The following is a 24,590-nucleotide window of genomic DNA, read 5'->3' as shown; positions in this document are numbered from 1 at the left end:
ACCAATAAAGTGAAGATGAATGCTTTGATAAGTGTCATGAATTGGGAAGAGCCTTCGCTGCAGAGGGAGTGGGGGAGAGGGCGGGGTGGGGGGAGGCGGGCCTCGGTGGAATAGCCCGCAAACTTTCAGATGCAGTTGACGAGCCTAATGGTTGGTTTTATGAACGTCTTTTTAAAAAATCTTTGTTACAAGAGAAGGCTCAATGAGAAGTCGAAAGTTAGGATGTTTTCAGAAATGAAGACGATGTAAAAAAAGGCATACATTCTACAAGTTTTGATTGAGACCTTCGTTAGAAATAAAAATCAAATCTACGGGGCCACGGAGAGAAGTTCAAGGCCAGAAATCTCTCTTCCACCAGTCCCAGAACCTGGGAGCTGGAGGGGGCCTTCAAACCCTTTTCTGCGCCAGCTGACATCTGAAGGTGCTGGAGGCCAGGTTCTCTGGTTAAAAATTAGCTTCTCCTAGTAAAGCAAATCCCCTTTGCTTTAGACCTGTTGTCGAGTGGATGCTTGGAAGAACACCTCCCAGGCTTCCGGCTGCTCAGGACACATGCTCCTGGGATTAGGCATTTTCCCTGTAATCGGATCATGGCTGAGACTAGTGTCCCTTCACTGACAGCTAACTCAGACGCCCCTCCTCATCTTGGAAGACTAGACAGTGAGTTACGGCCAAAAAAATATAATCTCCCATCCTCTGATGACTGGATGCCTCACACTTAGCCAGGTTGGTTGTCCCACAGGAGGTTCATTATCTACAGACTAAGGGCTTTGAGAGCAGGGCCGACTTCATTTTGTCTTTGTACCCCAAGAGCTGAGCCCAGTGCCTTAATGTCAATTGGCAAGACTGCTATGTGAGACCAGGCCAATACTTGAAGTCATCTGTCAAAGTTTGTATCCCATTAGCACAGAATTCAAAGGCCCCAAGTTATCGCTTTAGCACAGGGAGATGCTAAACCTGGGCTTCAGTGAAGTAGAGGCAGATTTACCAATCTGAGGTAAACTGAGGCACAGAAAAATGAAACGACTCATCCAAAGGTCAGGTGAATCAGACAATCAGCCAGAAGCAAACTTAGAGAGGACAACCAGGAAGTTCTTATTTATTTTGTAGAAATCTAATCATCACTAAGTCAACAGATTATCCTGCTCTGAAGATTAGTGGCAAATACTCCAAGATCACCTTCATTCATCAGGACAAGTGAGAGCCCAAAGGAGAGGCTCAAAACATAAACCTTACCTAACTTTGTATGAATGCAACATTCAGTACCACCACCCAAGTCAGCACTTCTGTCGTGAGAATATAAGAGATCAGGGCAGCTAGGTGGCGCAGTGGATAGAGCTCCAGCCTTGGAGTCAGGAGGACCCGAGTTCAAATGTGACCTCAGACACTTGACAAGTACTAGCTGTGTGACCCTGGGCAAGTCATTTACCTCACCAAAAAAAAAGGCAGAGAGAGTACAAGAGATCCTGAGACTCCAGGCAGGTGATGCTAGAGTCAGGAGCCTTGTGCTTGGGGGGCTCTGGACCCTGGGGCCACAAACCACCCCCCACCACCTGTCAAGCATTCCCTGCATAGAGTTCAGGGGGCCCAAGATCTGGGGTGGAAAAATAGTAACATTTATTTCACTTATAATTGATTTTCTTTGTAATCCTGTGTATTTTATTTTACTTTAAGCATTTAAAAACATGATTCTAAGAAGGGGTTCCTAGGTTTGACCAAACTTCAGTTTAAGGGGTCCAGGACACACAAAAGGGAGAAGAGCCCCCTGGTCTACACAGTGTTTACAATAATGCAATTGGAAGGAACCCTAAAAGGCAGCTGGGTTTGGATGAACTGCAATGAACCATCTTGGTTCTGGAGAATAAAAAAGAAACCTCATCCTTCTTCTCAGTGGAGAGGTGGGGGACTACCGGCACAGAAAGTTGCCCACACTGTCAAATTGGGTGGCTTTTCGGCTCATCTGAAAAGCAAACGCTTTTTATTTCTGTGATCGAGCAGGGGAGGGCCGTAAGTAGAAGAAAATGAGTGGGAAGGGAGGGGCACCCATTGGGAAGATGCTGACAGGAGAAAGGGAAGAGACAAGTCGCTCTCGGCTGTGGAAGTCTTCTCTGGGAGCCATCCTCAGAAAGGGCATGTGCGGGGTGGCCGGAGGCCGTGGCTTCCTGAGCCCTGCTGTGGAATGAGCCCGGGCCTTGGGTCACCTGCGCCATCGTGGGGCAGCTGTTGGGCCTCTTTGGGCCTCATTTTCATAATCTGCAAGTGAGGAGACTGGACCAGGTAACCGAACCACTAAGGACCCTCTCAGCTCTAGATCTGAAATTACGTGCCTGTGTGTATGTATGTTATATATGTAAGAGAGTATTTAACTCAGAGTCGAGAGTCTTGGGTTCAAATCCCAAGTCACTTAACCTCTCTCTGGGCTACATGATCTCAGAGGACCCTTCTGGCCCGAGGTCTATGAGCCCATGACCGTGAATCCGCCAGCCCCAGTCACAAGGCATGCTAGAGGCCTGTGGGCAATTGGGTGACTCCACGGGCAAAGCACAGAAGGTGCGTATTCAAATGCAGTTTCCGATAATCACTAGCTGTGTGACCCTGAGCAAGTCACATCACCGCATTCTGCCTCAGTTTCCTCCCCTGTAAAGCAGGAATATTGGACATCCCCCTCACAGGGCTGCCGTGAGATCAAATGAGGTGACCTGGGTAAAGCATTTCACTGGCCTGGAGGAATTCCCAGTGAGGAAACTCTCTGCCACGGCAGATGAACACTTGCTTTGCCTCCTCAGTCAGCAGAGGCTAATGGGGAAGTCAGGACTCTTGCAATGGCTGCTGGGAGACAGGGAGGGGGTGGTCTGCCTGCCTCGAATCTCTCCCCACGCATCCATCCTCCTTCCCTCCAGTCTGACCGCAACACTCCCCCACTCAAGAACCACCAATAGCTCCCTATCACCTCCAGAGCCCTTCAGGACCTGGCCCCCTCCCCCATCTTTCCACCTTACACCTCACTCCTGGCCAGCGACAAACAGCCCCCAGACTGTTCCTCAAACAAGACTCCATCTCCAGACTCCAGACACATTCCCTGGCTGTGCCCCACACCTGGAGCCCTCTCCCTCCTCACCTCCATCTCCCGGCTTCCTTCAGGTCCCCCCCTGCTATAAGAAGCCTTTCTCGATTCCTCTGCATGGATTTTGTTTGTCCATTGTTATTTGCGTGTTGTCTCTCCCGTTAGACTGTGAGCTCCAGAAGGGCAGGGACTGTCTGCTGCCTTTCTCTGTAAAACCCCCAGTGCTCAGCACAGTGCCTGGCACATAGTAGGTGCTTAACAAATGCTAAGTGGTGGATTGAATTAGACCTAGAGTCAACACCTGAGTTCAAATCTGGCCTCAGACCCTTCCTGTGTGACCCTGGATTTATTAATCAGCCTCAGTTGCCTCGTCTGTAAAAGGGAGATGATAATGTACCCACCTTGTCAAGTTTTTTTGAGGCTCAAATGAGAAGACGTGTCAATGCTTCAAAGACCATAACGCACCAAATAAATGCTAGTTATTACAGCTGCTGCCTGAGCGATCCGTGCTCCAACCTCCCGGGGGGGGGGGGGGGGGGCGCGGCTAGAGACGTGGAAGCCGACCTCTGTCGGGGGCTCCAGGACACCCCTCCAAAGCTGTGGCCCCACCTCAAATCTGACAACGCCAGCTAACAACAGCAAAAAGGTTTATTTGAAAAATTACTATGTATTGAAAATATACAGTAGAAACGCTGGCCTCCTCCCACTCCGGATGCGAGCGCCCCGCCACCTTGGCTGGCTTGACCAGGCCGCGACCCAATCCCAAACCCAAAGCCCAACGTCGCCCGGCCCCTGGCGCTCCGTGGCACAGCTGGGGCCAGAGGCCACCCCCCCCCCCGCCCATCAGTAAGAATTAAGCAAGTTCCAGTCCTCCACGGTGAGGCAGACATACTTCTGCCTGGAGGACGGTGAGCTCGGTGCTTCCTTCTCGGGCTCCTCCCGCACTCTCTTCTTGGCGCTCTTGAGTTCCTGGCTCGTGGCCGCCTCCCGTTTCAACGACGGCCCGTGGCATTCCGCCACGGCCTTCTCTTTGTAGAACTGCAGTTTCTCACCAGAGTTTGTATCTGCTAAGGGACACTTGGAAGGGGCTTCCGTCCGAGGCCGCTTTCCATCTAGGTCAGAAGCAAAGACAGAGATTCAGTCCGCTGTGAGAGTCTGAGGGGACATCAAGGCCCACCCTACCCAGTGCGAGAACCCTGCACAGGGCTCATCTATCTCCACTCCACAACCTCCAGTGACAGTGAGCTCACTACCTGTCACAGCAGGCAATTCCAGGTGGGGATGGCTCCAAGTATTATGACTTTCCTCCACACACCAAACAGCCACCGGCCTCCCTGTGACTGCCCCTACTCGGCCTGGTGCCCAGGGTTCGCTGCTGGCCCCTTTTCATTTCAGTTTGTTGTAGAGAGTATTAAGGAAGGGTCTGGGTACCCTCCAGGTCACTCTGACACATGACAGGCCGTATGGACAGAAGGCCGCCTGAGGCATCAAGCCTCGTGGACCAAACCCAGACCACGCTGGTGCCTCTGAGTGCAGCAGGCCCCACACTCCCAGAACAAGCCAGTCCTCTGGTGGGAAAGCTCTGGGGTCCAAGACCTGGGTGTGAGTCCTGGCTCAGCTACTTACTAGCTGTGGGGGCACCCTCGGGCACCCACTTAACCTGGGCCTCAGTCTCCTACATGGTCCTGGGCGATCATCTCTAGATGACCTCCCAGCTCTGACACTGTGCCTCTGGCTTTCCTGCTGAGCACAATAATCAACAGGTTTAATCACAGGGCAGAGGCGAAGCTGCGGCCAGAGGTACGTACAGAAACGCGACGCCGCCGTCCGGGGCTTGTCCTGGCCTGCGACAGCTCCAGAGATCACGCGCTCCCACTGCAGGACAATCTGGAACAGAGAACACCATGGAATCCACTACCATCCCACCAAAGGGGTCCGGCAGGCAGCACCCCACCCCACCAGGGACCCAGAGTACCCCTGCCCCCAGATGGGCATGGGAGCCTCTCAGAGACCTCCTGGCCTGGAAGGGCCAGCCACGGGGCCCTAGGCCCACTGAATTGAGGACAGCAAAGCTCCGGGAGGGGCGTCACTTGTCCAGGACCGTATGACCAGCCAGAGGCAGCAGGGGAGGCCTCCTGACGCCAGGCCCGGAGCCTTAAGATCATGTGGTTTGTCCTCCCCCATAAGATGTAAGCTCCTGGAGGGCACAGACTGTCTTCAGCCTTCACACCTCCTGGGCCCAGGACAGAGCCTGGCACTACAAAGTGCTGGTCCCCCATTCTAAGCTTCCGACGTCTCCTATCCACCCTGGTGGCAAGCAGCCAAGTGACCCAGTGGGAAGAGCACGAGGTCTCAGATGCTCACTAGCTGTGTGACCCTGGGCAGGTCACTTCACCTCTGTCTGCCTCAGTTGCCTTATCTGTAAAGTGGGGATAATAATACCCCTCCCTCCCAAGGCCGTTGTGAGGATCGAATGGGATGATACTTGTAAAGCGCTTAGCACAGTGCCCGGCACATAGCAGGTGCTACATAAATGTTAGGTGCTGCTCTGCCACAAGGCGGCACAGTGCAAAGGCGATCACGGACGTCCATGTGCAGCAGCAGCACTGGTGCAGGGGGGAGAGTGCTGGCAGCATTTATGAAGTGCCTACTGTGTGCACGGCCCAGGGCTAAGCACCGGAGACAGAGAAAGGTCCATGATATTCCTTGCCCTCAAGGTGCTCCCATCAAAAGGGGGAGACACATGACAAAACCTATTTACAAACACGGTACAGGCGGGAAGGGGGCCTGGGAGAGGCTTCCTGGAGAAGGCAAGGTTTTAGCTGGGACTTGGTGGAAGACGCAGATGCAGGAGGCAGAGATGAGAAGGGAGAGCACGAGGAAGATGGCCAGAGGAGGGCGTGTCCTGGATCACGTGGGGGGGGTGTGTGTGTGTGTCTGTGTGTGTGGTGGAGGAAGCCTGCAAAGGCAGGAGGGGGCCAAGCTATAAAAATCCAGACTGAGGATTTCAGATTTGATCCTGAAGGTAATAGGGAGCCATGCATGGAGGGAAGGGAGGGAAGGGAGGAAAGAAGGGACAAGGTCAGAGCCAGGAGAGCCTGGGGGGAGGCTCCTGCACTACACTAAGCAGGAGGCGGTAAATGAGGTTCTGAACCAAGGGGGCTGCAGGTGAGAGGACATCACAGGGGCAGAAATGGCCTGACCAGCCCTGGGTGGCCGGCAGGATGGTGGCGCCCTTTCAAGTGAACAGAAGAGTCAGGAGAGGGGAAGGCCTGAGGAGACAAACAGGTTCAGTTCTAGACATGCTACATTTGAGATGCCTGTGGGACACCCAGGTCAGAATGTCTGAAAGACACCTGGAGGTGGGGAGGGAGATCTGAGAGTCACCCACATGGATGTAACCGAAACCATGGGAGCCGAGATCACCCAACGGAGTCGTGGAGAGGGGCCAGGATGGAGCCATGAGGGACTTGTTTCCCCATCTATAAAATGGGTATAACATGGCTATGAAGAAAAGACATGTTCACACCGCTCTGCAGAGGGTCCAACGCTCACTCGTTAAGCCTTCAGTGGGGGCCAAGTTCGTGCTGGGCCATGAGAGAGACGCTAAATCCCGCTCAGATGAGGTCCCCGCCTCCCGGGGCTCGCGGTCTTGAAACACACTAAGGCTATGTTCAGAGCACAAGATGAAGGTGTTCCCCAGGGTACCTGGTCTGCCCAGCCCTCCGTCTTACAGCCGCTGTGGTCGAATTCCTTCAAAGGCACTTTGGAGTGAACGAGGCCAATGTGAGTCTGAAGCTTGTGCATGACGGCCTTCACGTCCTAAGGAAGGGAGACACGGGTCAGTACGGTGCAGATTGCCCCCGCCAGGGCATCAGCTGACACGCGGACCTTCCCCCAAAGGAGGACCGCGCTCTCACCTGAAGGCCGGTCCCAGAGATATCCAGACAGTTCAGTTTTCTGAAAGAGAAGAGGTAGCCGATTCCTGCATCGGTGATCTCCGGATTACCTAGAAAGTGAACCACAGGGGCCCATTTCTATGAAAATCAGACTTTGGGCCAAACGCTAATCACGAGTCCAAGAACTACTAGAAAACACAGTTAGCAAGCAAACACTTATTGAGCACCTACTGTGTACCAGGCACACAAAAGGCAACAAACAGCCCCTTCCCTCAAGGAGCTCTGGTCTAATGGGGCTGACAACATGAAAATAACTAGGTGCAAACAGGAGCCAGTCAGGATAAACTGGAGGTGGCCAATACACGACGATCGTCAAAGCCCTCCTTCATGCCCTGGCCCCTTCCTCACTGGTCCACCGCTGCTCCTTGCACCTGGCACTCCCTCGGTCCCTGGGATGCTCCCCATAGCTCCCCCTGGAAATCTCTGGTCTCCTGAAAGGCTCGGGTCAGATCCTGGCTTCTTCAGGAGGCCTCTCCTGCCTCCCCCAGACGCTCCAGTGCCCCTCTGAGGTGAGCTTCCATTCACTGTGGATAATCTGGACTGTGGCCCATCCCCTTTCAGATTGTACGCCCCTCGAGGGGCATGGCTGTTTCAGGACTTTCCTGGATCCCCAGGATTCTGCACAGGCCGAGCATAAATGAGTGCCTGCTGACTGGCTGACATTAAGTGACAGTGTCTACTTTGGAATCGTGTAGGGAACAAGAGAACTTCCCCTGCACCTCTGCCAGTCTCTGGGGCATCCATTCAAGCTCAGCGGCAGAATCGTGAACATCTGACGGAAACAAGGGGGGCTGGTGGGGGCAGTGGCATCAGGAGGCCCGAGTCCCAGCTGCGATGCCCTCCCTAAGCCTCACTCCTCGTCCACAGCACGGGACGCGCTCTGCGGACCTGGCGGAGCGTCATTCACAGCACGGGACGCGCTCTGCGGACCTGGCAGAGCGTCATCCACCACCGGAGATGGTCCTTGGCTGGGGCTTACCGCCCAGCAGCCCCACAGCTGGACACAACGTGCCCGGCAGGAAGCCCAGGGTCCGACAGGTCCAACACCCACCAAAACAGCCACTGCTGGCCCAGGGTCTGTGGGCTCACCACCCTACGGATCCACTCAGCCCTCAAAGGCACTGCCAAGAACCAAGTGGAATGGCCGAGCGATGACTGGTGCTAGCGGATGAGAGCGGGAAGAGGAGTTCAGGGAACCTCGAGATTACCCATCCGAACACAGGCAACACCCAGAGAACAACACGCCCAGGAAGCCGAGGAATGAAATCAAAGACCAAGGTCTGGCCGGGGGGAGCCTGGATGGAGACAGACGATCCTACGCCAGCAAGAAGCCAAACGGACACCGGAGAGATCAACAGCTGAGCTCCCACCAGGGGGCAGCAGGGAAGGAGGCAGGGCTGACACGTGGTTCTCCAGGCCGCTCCTCAGGACGCTCCAGGGGGTAGGCCCTCCAAAGGGCCAGGGAGCAGCAGGGCCTGGCCACAGGGTCACAGGTGCCCAATGCAGCCACAAAGTCTGGAGAGGAGAGGAACCTAAGAAGACCCCAACCCCTCTAAGCAATGACTGGAGGCTCTATACGATCTCAAAAACAGGGCCAACAAAATTGTGGATTGACTGAAAAATAGCAGAGTTTCTAGAATCTCAGCACTATTGTTCTCTATCAGATTCATTTCTCATTCAAACATGCAGTTTTTCTGACAGCAAGATTAGATAATTGACTCAGAGTGGGGGGATGGGGCGTGGGTTCAGGCTACCAAACAGAGACCCACACCTTCGCCAGTTCCAACCTTTGGCATGAAGGCACATGGAAGACACCATCCTTACTGCCACTGGGACAAGCTGCTCATGTACTTTTCCATCGCTTAAGGGTCTTCTTCCCTGGGGGCAGGTTTGTATTGGGATTTTACATTTTAATTCTCTGGCTCTTTGCTGCTGCTATTTACCTATAGCATTATTTTAATAAGCATTACAATACCAACAAAAAACATAATTAATGACTCCAAAAAACTAACCTAGAAGGAGAGCCTAACTCCCTAACAAAGAGGGCACACAAAGGAAAAAACAGAATTTCCACCAGGACTGCAAAAGCCCCGGAAGAAGGAATTGTAAGGAGAAAGAGTAGGAGAGGAGCTGGTAATCTCAGCCAAGCAGTGGACTCCCTGACAACCTAAAAGCCTGAAGACTCTCTTCAAGAATTCATCAAGGAGGGGCAGCGAGGTGGCACAGTGGATAGAGCACCAGTCCTGGAGTCAGGAGGACCCGAGTTCAAATCTGGCCTGAGACACTTACCAGCTATATGGCTAAGCCACTTAACTGCAATTGCCTCAAAAAAGAAAAAGAATTCATAGATGAAAACTGCCCAGATCTCCTAAACCAGGAGGCAAAGTGAAGACAGAAAGAATCCACTGATCATCTCCTAAAAGGAGACCCAAAAGGAAAAGCCTGGAATGTCACGGCCACATTGCCAGAGCTTCCACACTGAAGAGTAAATATCCAAGCAGCCAGAACTAGAGTCCAAGGAAGACTGTGCCTGCAAAGTTGAGCACACTTCTACAGCAGAAAAATGGACCTTGCATAGAAGAGAAGACTTCCAAGCATTTCTGATGGAAAGGCCAGAGCTGAGCTGGGATTGTGAAATGCAGAAGCAAGAGAAACCTAGAAAGGTACATTTACTGGAGCAACTGGAAGGAGCAGTGAGATAATGAAGGCCTGACATCCTAACTGGGGAGAAGAAACACGTGTCACCTCAGAATCTTAATGTCTTCAAAGGAAATTAACAGAGTTAAATGAGAAAAACAGGGCGTAAGGGTAGAGGGGATCTGTCCTAAGGGTTCTAATAGGGGCAGGAGAAGGAAGGGTAAAAGGAGGCATCCTCTAGTGCAGAAAGGAGGAAGGGGACACAAACATGGGGGGGCTTCATTCTTCTCTAGCACAGCCAAGGGGAGGTGGAACACTCCACCCTCACCCACCCTTATAAACACAGAAGGAGGTATGCAAGCTCAATGAGCAGACGGGCAGGGATGAGGGTGGCATCAAGAAGGCGGCCACTGTGTGGGCAGAGATTAGTCACAAGCAAAACAAATTTTCTTGTCCTCAAGGAGGGAGCAGAAGACAAAAAGGCTTAGAACCTAAGGGAACGTCACGTATAAATGTAACGAAACATTACTGGGCTGGAGGAAAGCACCAGGAGACCATGCCAGGGACCCCTGACACAGAGTGGTAGGAGCAGGGCCGGGAGGACCCTGCTACAGATTCCCTGATGGAAGGAGGAGCTCTGGCACAGCGTGGACATTACCAGGGGTCTTTCCTGTGTTTAATTAGGGGAGGAGTCTGAGGGGGAGAAGAGGTAGTGATGGGGAGAGGAAAGCAGGAAGCAATGAAGGAAAGGAAAAGAAAGGAAGAGAGGGAAGAAAAAAGGGAGGAAGGAAGAGAGGAAGGAAAGGAAAAGAAGAAAGAGGAAGGAAGAAAGGGAAAGAAAGAATGGGGGGGGCACTAAAACATCTGAAAAGGGTGCAAGGAGAGAAGGAAGCTCAGACAGGAGCAGGGCAGCTTTGAATGGACTCAGGAGAAAAGAGATTCACACATCACACACACCAGCCCTCTACAAATTCTACTTTGCACCCAGAAATGCTCTTTCTCGGTGTTGCTCAAGTTCAGAATAAAAAAATCCTAACTGGTTCATTAAAAGTTGACAGAACGGAGCCCAGCCTGAGCTGCTGCATGAGCCAAATCTGGTCCCAGAGAATGGACGATGCACACGAGCCCGGGGCAGACTCCAGGCCGGCGGCCTCCCACTGTGACATCGCCCAACTTACAGGACAGGTCGAGTAAGGCCAGGTTTTCCAGTCCTCTTCTCATCACCCGAACGGGAGCCGTCATTCTCCGCACCCCGGCATCGGAGAGGCAATTGTCCTTCAGGCGGAGCTGGGTCACGCTGTGGGGGCGAGGCCACAGACGCCAGAATTTACTTGGGGTTGTGCTCGCAAGGGGCTGCGCTGACCCACCTCCCTCGAGTGGCCCCAGCACTGGCTGGACAGGCATCTGTGCCCTGCCCTCCCGGACTCCTTGAATTTACTCTGCAAACATTCATTCCACACACGTGCGTTGGTCTCATTCAATGTCATCCGCTTTTCTGTCTTTATACCCAACTGCCTATCATGGCGTCCAGCACACAGGTGGAATGAACCAAACTGACTGAATTTTTTTTAACGAAGATTCTCAAAAGTGATGTTTTTGGTTACGTATAACTAACTGTTCAAACAAGGTAAAAAATGACGCCCCTCCCCATTCCTTAAGCCCTGCCCGCACAGTCGTCTAGGCCATGTGAGCACTGGACAGCTCTGCTAGCCCACCGAGCAGTGGCAGGTCAGACCAGACTGGAGGGACACTGCCGCGAGACCAGGACGGCTGAGTTCAGCAAAGCTCCATGCCACGCTAGTTGCAGGGCTATCAATTTTCCCCCAAGGAACTCAAAGATAATTTGCCAAGAGGATGAGTGGGAGCCAGCTCCCCAAAGCATCTGTGTGGTCTACGAGAACAGCTGAGTAGCTCTGTAGCTATGGAATGGACAGGAAAAGTCAGCACCTAGCACAGTCATTCTCTGCGACCTCACACAGAACACCTCCAGTGGCCAGCCTGGCGTGCATGGCAGGTGACCTAAGGCATGGTCTTGCATTTAGTAGCACGGGCAGGAGAGAATGGACACAGCCCACGGAGGCCATCAGAAAGCACCAAGTCCTCAACAGACGGCATGGGACAATGCAAAAGGCCCTGGATTCAAAATCCGCCCCTGCTACCTACTCTCCGTGTGGGACCTCGATGGCCCCCGAGGTCCGAAGACTCAGTGGTCTCTGGGGCCTCTGTGTGGCGCGGATGGCAGGCCCTACCTGGACAGGGCCTCGTTGGTGAGATGCTCCAGGAGCTCATGCTCGTCCCCAAGCTTACAGCAAGAAAGATCCAGGCAGGTCAGCTCCCGGAAAGACTTGATCTCTTCGAGCTTTTCCGAAATCACCAGATACCTGCCGAGCATGGAGAGGGGTGAGCGTGCATTCTCTGGGCCCTGGCAGATGCCAGGCCCAAGTGCTGGGGGAATAATGGCCATGCTGCCATGCAGCAAAGGGCCTGAAAAGGTGGTGTGCTAGGACCAGCCCTTGGAGTGCGGAGGGCTGAGGCCTGCAGGGCGTGGCAGGGGAGGAGGCAGGACCCAGGGCCAGCTGCTTCCCTCCCCCAAGCACCAAGAGAAGTGCCCCAGGGGCAGATGGCTCAGGGCCTGGAAGCCCCTAGCAAATGCTGAATCAAAGATGACAGGCTCAGCTGGGTACACAGAGGAACCTTATCCAGCCAGTCACATTTTAATTGCGCTGTAAATAAAGCTGCAGTTTTCCATCTTCCAATAAGAGTTAATGGGGATTTGGGGGATTACTGGGCAATCAGAGAAAGAAAACATGCAGCCTCCGAGAAATTAATCAAGAGATTTTTGTAGTTCTAGAACAAGGATTGTCAGTGAAGAGCATGAGAGTGGGCAAACATGATTATGGGGCTTAGCAAAGTCAAGGTCAGGAACCCAGCCAGAGAGGAAAGGAATCCCTGTTGGGAACCCCAGGCGACGGCTCCCCATATGAGAGGCCCAGAGGGAAATCCGGGGGTGGAGGAGAGGAGATGACTGGGCAGGCCAGAGCAGCTCAGACTCCTGCTGGACAGCGAGCCTGGGCTACGCTGTTTCCTGCACTACAAAGCCCCCGTCCTTGCAATTCCCTTCCTAATCTGGCCAAAAAACCTCGTCCCTTCAGTATGGGATTTTCATGATGTCACCCCAGACCAGAAATACCTCAACACGACCTTCACAAATAAAACTAGAAACCTTTGGCCCCTTCCGAAGAAGAGGTTGACCTCTCTTTATAGATAGCTGTTGAGGTCCCTCTTAATTCTGGCTTGAGAAACCTACATTCCTAAGTCATTTTCTCTCCCTGGGCCTCAGTCTCTCACCTGTAAAATGGGGGGCTGAACGAGGAAGGCAAACCCATCCAAGAAGCTCAGCATCCTGGGGCATCACCTGAACCAGACTGTCCTCCCTTGATGGGGAGCTCACCCCATCTCCCGAGAGCCACTCTCATTCTTTGGGAAATCATCCCTAACCAAAGCCTACGTCTGTCGCCTCCCTGAGTTTAGGACCCCCACTGACCTGTTCCGAAGACAGAGCGAGCAGAGCACCAGACGCCCGTAGGCCTCCGTAAACTTCTGCAAGGCGCGCAGCCCCGCACCCGGCTCCGTGAACTTGTGCCTGGCTTCCGCGGCACAGAAGAGCTTCTCGGCGATCTGCTCGGGGAAGCCGATGAGGGAGTCGATGTGGTCAACGTTGTCGGAGATGAAGCCCAGCACGAGGCTGAAGAGAGACTTGGCTGAGTACCGCAGGTTCCCCTCCCTGGTGTAGGTGAAGATGAAGTGGTCCGTCTTCTCCTTCCGGGCTGCGTCGTCTTCCCGGTTCATGCAGAGCTCCACGGAGAAACCTTTGGGAAACAACCTCAAAGGCCTTGGCTCCCGCAGACCGCTCGTGACGCCATCGAGGGCAAGGCTTACCATGTGCAGGCGGCCATTTTCCCTGACATAGAGAGGACCCGGGTCCGGGCAACTTCGTGATCTGAGGTAGCAAGACATTCCTCTGGCTGCACCTACAAAAAGTAAGACCCAAGGGAGGAGGCTGGCCCCAAGGGAGGAGGCGGGCCCAAGGGAGGAGGCTGGCCCCAAGGGAGGGGGCGGGCCCCAAGGGAGGAGGCTGAATCGAAGGGAGGAGGCGGGCCCCAAGGGAGGAGGCGGGCCCCAAGGGAGGAGGCTAGACCCATGGGAGGAGGCGGGCCCCAAGGGAGGAGGCTGAACCCATGGGAGGAGGCTGGCCCCAAGGGAGGAGGCTGGCCCCCTGGAAGCCATAACTCTATAGCAGGTATGGTCCAGAAAACATGTCCTATGCAGGACAAGGGGAATCATGCTCGGGTGCCAGGGCCTCTCTCTCTCTGAAGCCAATGACAAGCTGTTCTAGTTGCGTGGGCATGTGGTAACTGCACGTTTCTGATGCCCCGTCACAGCAGTAAAAGCCAATTCCAATCAGGGCCTTGTCAACAACATCCTTCAAGCCCCATCCATGTGGCAGGGAGGGAGGGGAGGTACAGAAGCACACAGGCAAGGCCCTTACCCTCAGGGTGCTTACAGCTCAGCTAGAGATGACCCAGACAATCACTAAACAGACATTCGTTAAGCTCCAGCTGTGTGCCAGGCCCTGTGTCAGGTTCCAGGGGAGGGACAGAGAAGACCTGCCCTGGAGACACGTACAGCTCAGAGGGGCGAAATAGAAGAGACACAGGCAATCAACAAGCATTCATCACATCCCTAAAGTGTGCCAGGGAACAGAGATGAAAAGACAACAACCTAAGAGATGACGCCCACACAACAGGATGTCTGGTTAGGTCATTTTAGTCTTATCTGACTCTTCATGATCCCATCTGGGCTTTTCTTGGCAGACATACTCGAGAGCTTCACCATTTCCTTCTCCAGCTCATTTTCAGACGAGGAAACTGAGGTAAACAGGGTTAAGAGACTTGCCCAGGGTCACACAGCTAGTAAGTATCTGCGGGTAGATTTGAACTCAGGAAGATGAGTCTTCGTGACTCCAGGCCTGGCACTCTATGCACTGTGGCGCCACCCAGCTGCCCCAATAAGTATATAAACACTGTATCCATAAGACCTGGCGATTCAGAATATGATGTCCAAACGGACTAGATGTTGAACAGGCCTCAGAGGGAAAAAACAAAGCAAGTGTCAGCCCTGGACGTGGCTCTGCTGCTGCTCCACCATGTGACTGTGGGCAAACACTTATGCGCTCTGTGCCTCAGTTTCCTATAAAATGAAGGCGTGGGACTTGGGGGGGCCTGGACACGGAGGTCCCTTCCAATTCGAAATCCTAGCGTTTTACAACTTCGGCAGCATCCAAAGAAGAAATCGCCACTCAACCCAAAAAGGTGGCTCCTGGGAGGAGACCAGCCTTGCTCCCAGGCAAGACTGACAGAGTCGCCGTGGAGCCAAGGGCCACGCTGAAGGCTGAAAACCCCAACCTTTTATGCACACACAAAACTCGACTTTTTCTCCAGAGGGGCTGTGCTTCTTTCCCACTCCCGGCGGCTTCTGCTAAAACAGCATGGCGGTGGGCCTGAGAACTGCAGCACGCACTGAGATCTGAGGCCCCGCAGAGCCGAGATCCCTCCGGCAAGGACGTCCCCGCTGCCCTGCCCGGGGCAGCTGGAGACGGCCACGCTCCTGCCAGACACAGGTGTGCGAGTGAAAGGCGCTCCTGGGGGTGGGAGGGGGAAGCGCCTGGGCTGCCAGGGAACAGCCCTGCTTCAGCAGCCTCCCCTGCTACTGGCTGAGCAATACTCCGTTGAGGAGGGAGCCGCAGCTGCCTCCCGAGCCTGGGAGCTTCAGCCTAGTGGGGACTGAGGGAGCACGAGGGATCCTCAAAGGCCTATGAGCTCCACTGCCCGTCAAAGGAGGGATGGCGACAATTCGGTTCAGCCCAAGCGTTTACTAACAAACTGCTGTACACACAAGGCTGAAAACGACCCAGGCCTCATCTTCCAGGAGAAGGCAATGTAACCCAAACCAAAGGACCCCTCTTCCTTTCCAGCCCGACACCTCACTCCCTTCCACGTACTCTCTATGACGCAGGGACAGTGGCCTTCTCGCTGCCATGAGCCACCTCCCAACTGGGGCCTCTGCAGTGCTTAGCAGAGTGCCTGGCATACAGCTGGTGCTTAATAAATGAGTGCTGACTGATCAACTGTCCCCTATTGCTCTGATGCTCCCCCCCTTACCTCTGCCTCCTGTCTTCCTTAAAGACCCAGCCCAAAGCCTGCCTTCTGCAGGAGTCTTCCCTTCCCCCTGAGATGGCCTCCCATCTACACCGCACAAATCCCGTGCACACACAGTTGCTGTCCGCTGGAGGCTAAGAACCATGTGTTTGCCTTTCTCGTGTCCCCAGTCCCTGGCACAAAGTCAACACTTGACCAGCACTTGCTGACTGACCTAGAAAATGAAGAATGACACCAGGTGCAGTGTGGTGGGGACAAAAGAGAGCTCCAGACACAGAGAGCAGACTCTTTGGGGATAAAAGGATGCTTCAGTTTTGGAGAGGCTTCCTGGAGGAGGCGACCAATGAGGTGGCCCCTGAAGGGGAGGCTGAAATGGCCCCAGCCTGGGTTCTAGCACCGACTCGGCGTCGGCTCCCTCTGGGCCTGGGGTCTCCAGCCCTCTTTGGTGTCCTAGAAGAGCAGGGGCCTCGCTCTCCCGCCCGCCTGACCCCTGCCAAGCGCACACGCAATCAGACGGCTGGGGGTGGGGGGTGGGAATTCAGGAGGAGGCCGCCATGGGAACTGTGGGTAATGCAAAGGAATGCATTAAGAAGCCGGATGCCATGGCCCAAGGAGTGCTGGGCCCGGGGCTGGGTTCACTGTCTGCAGGGCAGACCACAGGGCCTGGGCTCTTTGGGGTGAGCACTGAGAGTCTGACTGGGCCCAGGGACCCAAGAACTGGAAATCCTGGAAGTGCCTCACAAGCCTGAAGGGTTCACAGAGTCCAACTCTCCCATTTTACAGATGAAGAACAGAAGTCCACTGAGGCTCAGTGACTTGCCCCAGGCCACCCAGGCAGTAAGTGGTGGAGCTAGCATTCGAACCCAGGTCCTCCAATCCAGCACCCCGCCAGTAGGGTCCAGGTCTGGGGGTGAGTGGAGCGGGCGGCACCTGCCCGGGCTCCACACCCAGCGCTCCTCACACAAACCTAACTGGCAGAGCTGGGCCTCTGGCTGCTTGCTGCCCTGGACTCCTGCGGCCCAGCAAACCGTCTACATGAGCAGGAAAAAAAGACAAGTTCCTCCTGTCCTGAGGTTCTGGGCCCCAACAACATGGGCCATGCTGTCCCACACCTCAAAGTCCAAAGCGCCTCCATCCTTCTCCAGGATCCCCTGGCTGTGCGGCAGCCCAGCGAGCCTGGATCTCTCCAACTCACGCACTCCCCCAAAGGAAGCTCCGGGAGCCAGTGAAGAGGAGGGCCCAGGAGACTGCAGACCTGCCCGGGGGCTCGGGCAGGATACCTCGGCTCCCACGGCTCCCATACGCAACTCAGTCATCTCCCCACCAGAATCCAACCCCTGGGCTCTGGCCCTGACTCCCCCTGTGCACTGCAGAGCTCAGAGATTCAGTGCTGAGAGGGCCCTCAGAGGCCTTTACAGGTGAGGAGACGGAGGCCTGCCCCAAGGGGGCCCCCCCCAGCTCCGTAAGCGTCTGAGGCAGATCGACAGAGAAGGGGAAGAGAGAATTGTGTCGGTGTCCAAATCCATGACCCACACTTGGACTTGTTAAAAATAATATCACTCTATACTTAGTTTCAAAGCAGCACTGCTTGTCTGGGCCTCTCTCTGAACCTTCCTGTTCTCTTCTGTGCGTTATGACATCTGAACCTATGCAAACCACTCCAGGACCGCACAAAATGCTCATTTTGGAGGCAGACAACCCAGGTTCAAATCCCAGCTCCAAGAGACCTCAGCCTCGCAGGGAAAAATAAGGTGGGGGAGGGGTAGCCGGACTCCGGCTGTCCAGGGACCTCCCTTTGAGCTCTAAGGCCTATGGCCTGGCCTCTCCTCTGACAGTCCTTCACATCCTCCACGCCCAGGACAGGCAGGAGTCACTCGCTCATCCTGACAAGCTCAGGAACCCAACAATGGTCCAGGCCAACTCGCATGTAAAAATCAGGCCCATCTTACTCCCGTGGGGGCGACCCAGAATGTCCGCTGTGGAGGAAAACAAACATTGTCCCTGCCTCTCCCTTGCCTTGCTAACAACCTGCTCTCTCCACCACCATCATTTAAAAAACTCTCCACTTGACCCTGCCAACCCCTCAAATCCCCCTGTATCCCTCCTCTGTCACTGCCCCAAGGGGAAGGGGCCAGAGGGCATGAGGTCCAACAAGGGGTCAGGCAGCCTCAGCTTCTGTCTCACTTAGCACAGCGGTAGAGAGCTCTTCCTGATGTCCACTGGCCTCTTTGCCACTGCCCTGCTGGGTTCTGCCCCGAGGGTCCTTCCACTTCCAGAAGGCTGCTCCCATGGCCTTGCTCAGCCTTCTTCTCTCCAGGGCCAGGGCCTGGAAGCCCTTCACCATCTTGATCATGCCTCTGAATGCAGGGCCCCAGAACTGAACACAAGACTTTGGAGCAGAGCCCAGCAGGACTAGTTCTGGATGCTCCAAAGGCCACCTGAGCCTACCTTCACACCTAAAGGGGGACAAGGACCCCAGACCTAGACCAGGAAGGAACCAGAGACACCGTCTGGACCCCCCCCCTTTGCATTTTACCAGGAGCACAGGCCATCTCCTCTGGGAAGTCTTCCCTGATGTCTGACCAAACCCCTCTCCATCTGACCAGGGGCTGTTCTGCGGGCTTTGCCTCTGCCCCCATCTCGTTCTGTCCTTTCTTATGGCTCTCAGTAGATGTGCACAGGCCCTGTGCCCTCGCTGCTAAGAGCCGAGAGCCCAGGGGCCGGGGACCAAGTCTTATTCATCTCTGTAGCCCCAGACTTGGGCCAAAGTCTGGACAAATGAGGCGATGGCTGTGAAAGGTCGTGACCCCATATCTTGCTGCTGCTGAGAGTGACAGAGAGTTCCTGGGCCTCATCAGCACTCTCTGCTGCTCACTCAGGCCCATCCTGCAGTGAGCGTCTCATCTCTGAAGCCCCACGGCCTCTTCTCGGGCCTGCTCTGCCCTGACACCTCCGCTCTCTTGGACTCGAAGCCACTGCTCCAGCCTTGCTCTGGCCCCTCCACCTGATGGGACCCATCCTCCCAACCCTCATCAGGGGCGTCCCCCAAGGCTCTCCTCCTGCTTCTCTCTACACCACCTTCTCTGGGATCGCGCGGGCTCCCGGGGCTTTAACAGTCACAGCCACACAGATGACTCCTGAACCTGCAGCCAGCCCACAAAGTCACCAACTGCCCGCCTCATAGGGGACTCACAGCTGGAAGGCCCCTCAGAGGCTCCCAGACACCCAGTGACTTGTTCTAGCAAAGCCAGGACGTGAGCGAAGGCCTCTGGCTCTAGCCCCCATGCTGCTTCTCCTTCTCCATCTGGATCTAACAGCATCTAAACCCAACATAAAACCTGCAGTGTTTCCCCTAAACTGGCCCGTTTCTGAGGACACCGTCCTCCTCCCTGGCACAATAACCTGGGAGGCATGCCTGATGCCTCCAATCCAGTCCCAAGGCCTATGGATCCTACTTTGCACTGCCCTGCTGGGTTCTGCCCCGAGGGTCCTTCCACTTCCGGAAGGCTGCTCCCATGGCCTTGCTCAGCCTTCTTTTCCTCCAGCCTCCAATCCCAAGGCCTGTGGATCCTACCTCCATGACACCTTTCACATCTTCAAGGAGCACCCTGGCCAACTCACTTGACCTCTCTCTGGGCCTCAGTTTCTTCATCTGTAGTACCTACTTCCCAGAGCTGTTATGAGGATCAAATTGAGATACATAAGCAAAGCACCAAAGAAATGCTGGCTATTGCTATGGCCGGTCTCATTAATGCAGCTCAAGCCATTCGAGGGCATCTCGTCTCTGTCTTCCTGAGGTTGACCACGGCACCTACTCCACCTCCTGGGGGCCTGGCTTATCCCAAGGACACGAATAGAGCCCACAGGCTGGCTGGCCACGGCCAGTCGTCTTTGTTCTAATGCTTCTCTGACCACATCCTTTATTCTTTTTCTGCCTCACTGCCCCACCCACCCCCACCCCGTCTGCCCATCCCAGGCCCCTTGGCCACTCTTTGGCTGAGCCTTGGCTTCCATTCTTCAGAGGCTGCGTGTCCCATGACTGGAAGCCATCAGCGGTGATAGACAGAATAATGCTGGGATGGAGGAGATGAGCCGCTGTTTCAAGGAGAAGCTCGGGGTCATTAAGAGAATTTTGCTATTTCCCAAAGGCCAGTTGGCCAGCCCATTCTGTTCAGCTCCGGGGCCAGCTCCCTGTTTACTTCAGGGGTCGCACTCACACACACACACCAGGGCAGCCCCCCAACTTTAGATGCCAGTCCAGACAATAGGCCCCCCTCTCCAACCACCGCAGATTGCTCAGGGGGTTATGTGTTTTTGTCCTGGTATCCCCAGCCCCTAATTCATCGACTCAACAGCAGGCACCGAATGGGTCTGTAAGGGAAGGAGCTAGGCTGTCCTCTCCAGCCCCCACCCCACTCACTACTCTAAAACAATCCCATTGTCCCATCTGAAGAGAAAGCAGACAAGATACCTTAAGGAACCCACTATTTGAAAGAAAACATGCCTTCCTTCTCTGCCAGCCACCCTGACTTTCACCTAGCCAAAAACTACTAGGGCTGAGGGTGGGGCTGGGGCAGGATGCAAGGAAGGCAGCAGTGACACCCCTCCAGGCCTCAGTCTCCCTATCTGTAAAACGAGGGTGTCAGATTCGATGGCCTCTCAGCTCCCTTCTTCCAGCTCTCCTTCTCTCTAAGGATGGAGGCTCCAGGGGCCTTACTCAGCTCACTCCACCAGGACAAAAACGGGCCACGTTGGCACAACAGGAAAGAAGGGCTACTAGCTGCAGACTCATCACCCAGAATTCCAGGGAGACTGTCTCCCACTGACCCTGTCAGGAGGGGAGTCAGTCCTCTTTCCATGAGCTAACAGCAGCGCCCCCCTCCCCAGACCTTCCAGGTCCTGCAGCCCTCCTCCGCTCCGGCCTCCCTTGACCTTGCAGGTTTCTCACCACTTTGCTTTCCGGTTCTCACACCCCAGAACCTTCAGGGCCACCCCCTTCTCCTGGGCCCAGCTGCTCCCCAATGGTCAGTTTGAACTCAAAGCCCCGGCTTCGGCACTCATACCCAGCTCGGGCCCAAGGCCTGCTTCTTTTACCAGCTCCCCCCCCATCCCTATACCCTGCCCCCCTCCCCAGGACAACCCTGAGCCCACATCCTGCTCCCAGGCTAATCTCCCCCTCCCCTCCCCCAGTCCCCTGGGCCTCCGTGCAGTCTCCCAGAATGCCAGGCACTCTCAGCTCAGGGAGGGGGCCCGTCGCGGTTCCTCCACATTCTGGGCTCCCTCCCCCCTTCCCCCGTCATTCGGGGGTTACTTTGTATCCACTGTCAGGTCTCAGGGCTGCTCCCCCTGAAGTTGCCCGGGGGCAGGGCTTCCGCCGCCAAGCTCAGCACACAGTAGGTGCTTAATGAAAGGGGGCTGAAAGATGGTCACGCCATTTTCTGCTCATCTCCCCACTTCTCGGACCCGATTCTCCTTCTTTTCCCGCCCCACCCCTCCCTTTCCAAATCGCCACACCCATTCCCCTCCCCCAGGCCCTCCTATCCCCAGCCTCTCTCAACGAATACTCGTGGACCCCCGTAGATCCCCCTCCTCAAACCCCAAGGCAACCGTGCGTAAAGTGCCGCCCCGCCCGGTACGAGCGAATAACGAGGCCCGGCCTCAAAAGACCTGGGTTCAAGTCCTACCTCGGAGCCCTACTACCCGTATGACCTTGGGCAAGTCATTCACCCTCCCTGGGCCTCAGTCTCCCCATCTGTAAACGAGGCGGTTGGCCTCCCGCTGGCTGGGTGGGGAGCCCCCCGCCCCGCGAAGCTGCGCCCCTCCCCCCTTACCTGCACCCGGCCGCCTCGGGGGCAGCTGCTCGGACCCCCGCTGCTGCGCCCCCCTGCTCTTCCTCCTCCTCCTCCCGGCTCCGAAGGCTCCGCCAGCTCCGACCCCCAGCCTCCCGCCTCGGGCTCGCTCCGTCAGTCCCTCCGTCGGGCCCCGGGACCCGGCCGAGGGCAAAGGAATAGGGGGAAGGCAAGGGGAAGAAGGGGGGGCGCGAGCCCGAGAGCGCGGCCGCGCGAACCGGGCAGGCGCGGGCCCGGGAGTGCGCGCGGGCGCGCGGGCGCGGCAAACGCGCAGGCGCGGCAGGGGCCTGGGCGAAATGCCGAAGACCGCGGGCAAGGAGAAGAGCGACCACGGCCGCGGAGACGGGGGCGGGGGCAGGGCGGGGACCCGGCGGGGACAGCGAGGGAGGCGGGGCGGGCGTGCGCGTGACGAAGAGTGCTCCCTTCTCCCCCCACCTTTCTCCTGCGGGCGCGCGCCCGAGGGGCCGGTGAAGAGGGCGAGCTTCCCACGGGGCTTAGCGGGAGATGGGGCGGGGCTGGGAGGGGGCGGGGACGGACAGCAGGCCGGGCGGATCGAGCCTAGGGTTCGCGGCAAGGGCCGGGACGTGAGGAAGACCGGGGTCTGGCTAGGGGCGAGTGGAGGGATCTGATGGGGCGGGTTGGAGCGACTCAGGACGGGGAGGGGCAGAAGGGAGGGCCGGGGTGGGAACAGTGGGTGCCCGGGCATGGGAGGAAGGGCCGGAGGGCGAGGCACAAGCCCTGGATCCTGGGGCGGGAACCAGCCAGGAGGGAGGGGCGGGGGGCGGAGCGAACGAAGGGAGGTGCCTCCAGGGAGCGGGTAGGGGATTGGCGAAAACGACTAGGGGGCGTGGCCAGGGAGGGATTGGTGAAGACGGAGGGGGCGGGGCGAAGGGGAGGAAGGTGCGCGCTGAGTGGGACAGGGCGGAAATCTAGGGCCGCCGCGAGGGCGTGTCTGTGGAGCGGAGGGCGGTCATTGGCGACGGATACTGGGGGCGGGGCGCAGTCCGACGACTGCTTTTAGCGTGAGCCTAGTTGGGCGGGGCAAGGTGTAGGCTCTTGCCTTGGATGGGCGTGGCGAACGGCGTGGTGTGGGAGGATACTGAGAAACCGTTGAGAACCTAGGACTGCACAAGGGGGGTGGGGAAAGGGGGGCCGAGGCGCTGCGGGGTGGAAGGGGGAGGGGCCTGAAGAAAGAAGGGGAATCCAATGAATGAATAAAGGGAGTATGGATTAAATGCAAGTGCTGTGCTCCTAGGGTTATGTGCTGCTGGCTGCGGATGCAAACAGAAGAGTCCCTGCCCTCAGGGAGTCCGCCGTCTAATGGGGGAGACGATACGTATAGGGGGTCCCCTGGTCAAGCTGCAGGTCCGGCTTTCGTGATGCTGTCACACCCTTGGACATGAGGGCCAAGGATTTTTGGAAGAGAACCTTCCTTTCCGGGTCTTCTCTAGCTGTGGCTGCATGGGGAGGGCCAGCAGAGGGGTGCCGAGCTCCTCTGAGGCTGGGTCCCCAGGGGTGCACCTTCCTGGGTTGTTGAGCAACTTACTCTACCCCTCCCCTCCTCCCCTGTCTCTTTTAGTCAGGACCCACCCCCCATCCCCATTTGTGTTTTGTTGGCAAAGCAACTGAAGTAGTTTGCTATTTCCTTCTCCATCTCTTTTTACAGATCAGGAAACTGAGGCAAACAGGGCAAAGTGACTTGCTCAGGGCCACGCAGCTAGTAAGTGTCAGAGGCCAAATTTGATCTCAGGAAGATGAGTCTTCCTGACTCCAGGTCCATCTACTTGGACACCTACTCAGAAATGGAAAGTGTTCTTTATCAACTTCCACCTTAGGAAACTGAGGTCCTGAGGGGTTAAAGTGACTGGTCAGGGCACAAGGGTAGGGGATTCAAATCTAAATCCTCTGAAGCCAAAATCATCACTTTGCTCTGCTGCCTTTAAAAGGAGATCTGGAACTGTCTTTCCCATCTCTTTGTGTCCCCAACCCTTAGCACAGCATCTGGCACATAGTAGGTACTTAATGAATGTCTGTTTATTACCAAAAGGGATCCTGGTATATTGGAAAGAGTCTTGGATTTTAAATCAGAGGACCTGGTACTGGCTTTGCTTAGTTACAACTGTGTGACCTTAAGTAAATAGCTAAATCTTTCTCAACCTTAGTACCTCATCTGGAAAAGGTAAGGGAGTGAATGAGAAGGTCTCTAAGGCCCCTTCAGTTTGAAACCTCTGACTATTGTCACGCTTCCCTCCCTTAGTAGAACCATAGGAAGCCCATAGAAGCAGTCATTCAAAAGTAAACTAAGTATAAATGATTATTGAATTCTTTTAAAAGGCTCAAAGAGACTTTGAATCACTGGCTGAAAGCAGGCATGCATTTGGCCCTACATCTAACTGCAAGCCTGTTCAGAACCCCAGATTCCCACAGCAGTTCAATTGAGTGGTTGTCAGTGAAAGACTCCTGAAAAGAGGTTGCCTTGAGGGAGAGAGGATGGAGTTTCTGTCCTTTCCCTTCCCGTTGACTTGCTGATGTCCTTGAGAACCTCTGGAGGTCTAGTAAGCGATGATAGCAGTGGACCTAGGGCAACAGTGCCTGCATGGGGAGCTGAGATGTACAGCTCGAGCAGACTGGACACATTGAGGGCACGGCTCCACAAGGTCACCAAGCCTCAGAGCCCCGCAGCGTTCACAAAGGGGAACTCTAGGACTCTACAAAGGGACAAAAGGATTTCCAAGAGCCTTGAGTTTATACTTTGGCCAAATGTGCTCTCTAAGTTTGAACCCACTCTCCCCAAGGATTTGTGAATGCAAAGGGAAAGTACATTCCTAGTTGGGGGAAAGTTTCTGTAACAACTTTTTGCTGTACC

General features: G+C 55.5%; 1 protein-coding gene across 1 annotated transcript; it reads right to left on the bottom strand.

Annotated features, from left to right (window-relative positions):
• Positions 1-3,691: 3,691 nt before the first annotated feature.
• On the bottom strand, positions 3,692-21,896 carry LRRC42 (leucine rich repeat containing 42). Its single transcript, XM_027852757.1, has 8 exons — positions 21,707-21,896; positions 13,202-13,688; positions 11,907-12,038; positions 10,836-10,954; positions 6,982-7,070; positions 6,770-6,883; positions 4,870-4,948; positions 3,692-4,173 (listed from the first exon to the last, which is right to left on the bottom strand). Exons 2-8 carry the CDS (start codon positions 13,672-13,674, stop codon positions 3,905-3,907), a joined length of 1,275 nt encoding a protein of 424 aa, XP_027708558.1. The 5' UTR covers positions 13,675-13,688; positions 21,707-21,896; the 3' UTR covers positions 3,692-3,904.
• Positions 21,897-24,590: the final 2,694 nt, after the last annotated feature.

Source organism: Vombatus ursinus, unplaced genomic scaffold (assembly GCF_900497805.2).
Source record: "Vombatus ursinus unplaced genomic scaffold, bare-nosed wombat genome assembly UNPS02009824.1, whole genome shotgun sequence".
Taxonomy (NCBI): Eukaryota; Metazoa; Chordata; class Mammalia; order Diprotodontia; family Vombatidae; genus Vombatus; species Vombatus ursinus.
This window is presented reverse-complemented; position numbering and strand designations above follow the sequence as displayed.

Coding starts and splice junctions, on each gene's coding strand:
- LRRC42 (XM_027852757.1), bottom strand. CDS start 13,674: ATGTCTTGCTACCTCAGATCACGAAGTTGCCCGGACCCGGGTCCTCTC. Junction 12,039..13,201: donor TCGCTCTGTCTTCGGAACAG/GTCAGTGGGGGT, acceptor CATGCTCGGCAG/GTATCTGGTGATTTCGGAAA. Junction 10,955..11,906: donor ACCAACGAGGCCCTGTCCAG/GTAGGGCCTGCC, acceptor TCGCCCCCACAG/CGTGACCCAGCTCCGCCTGA.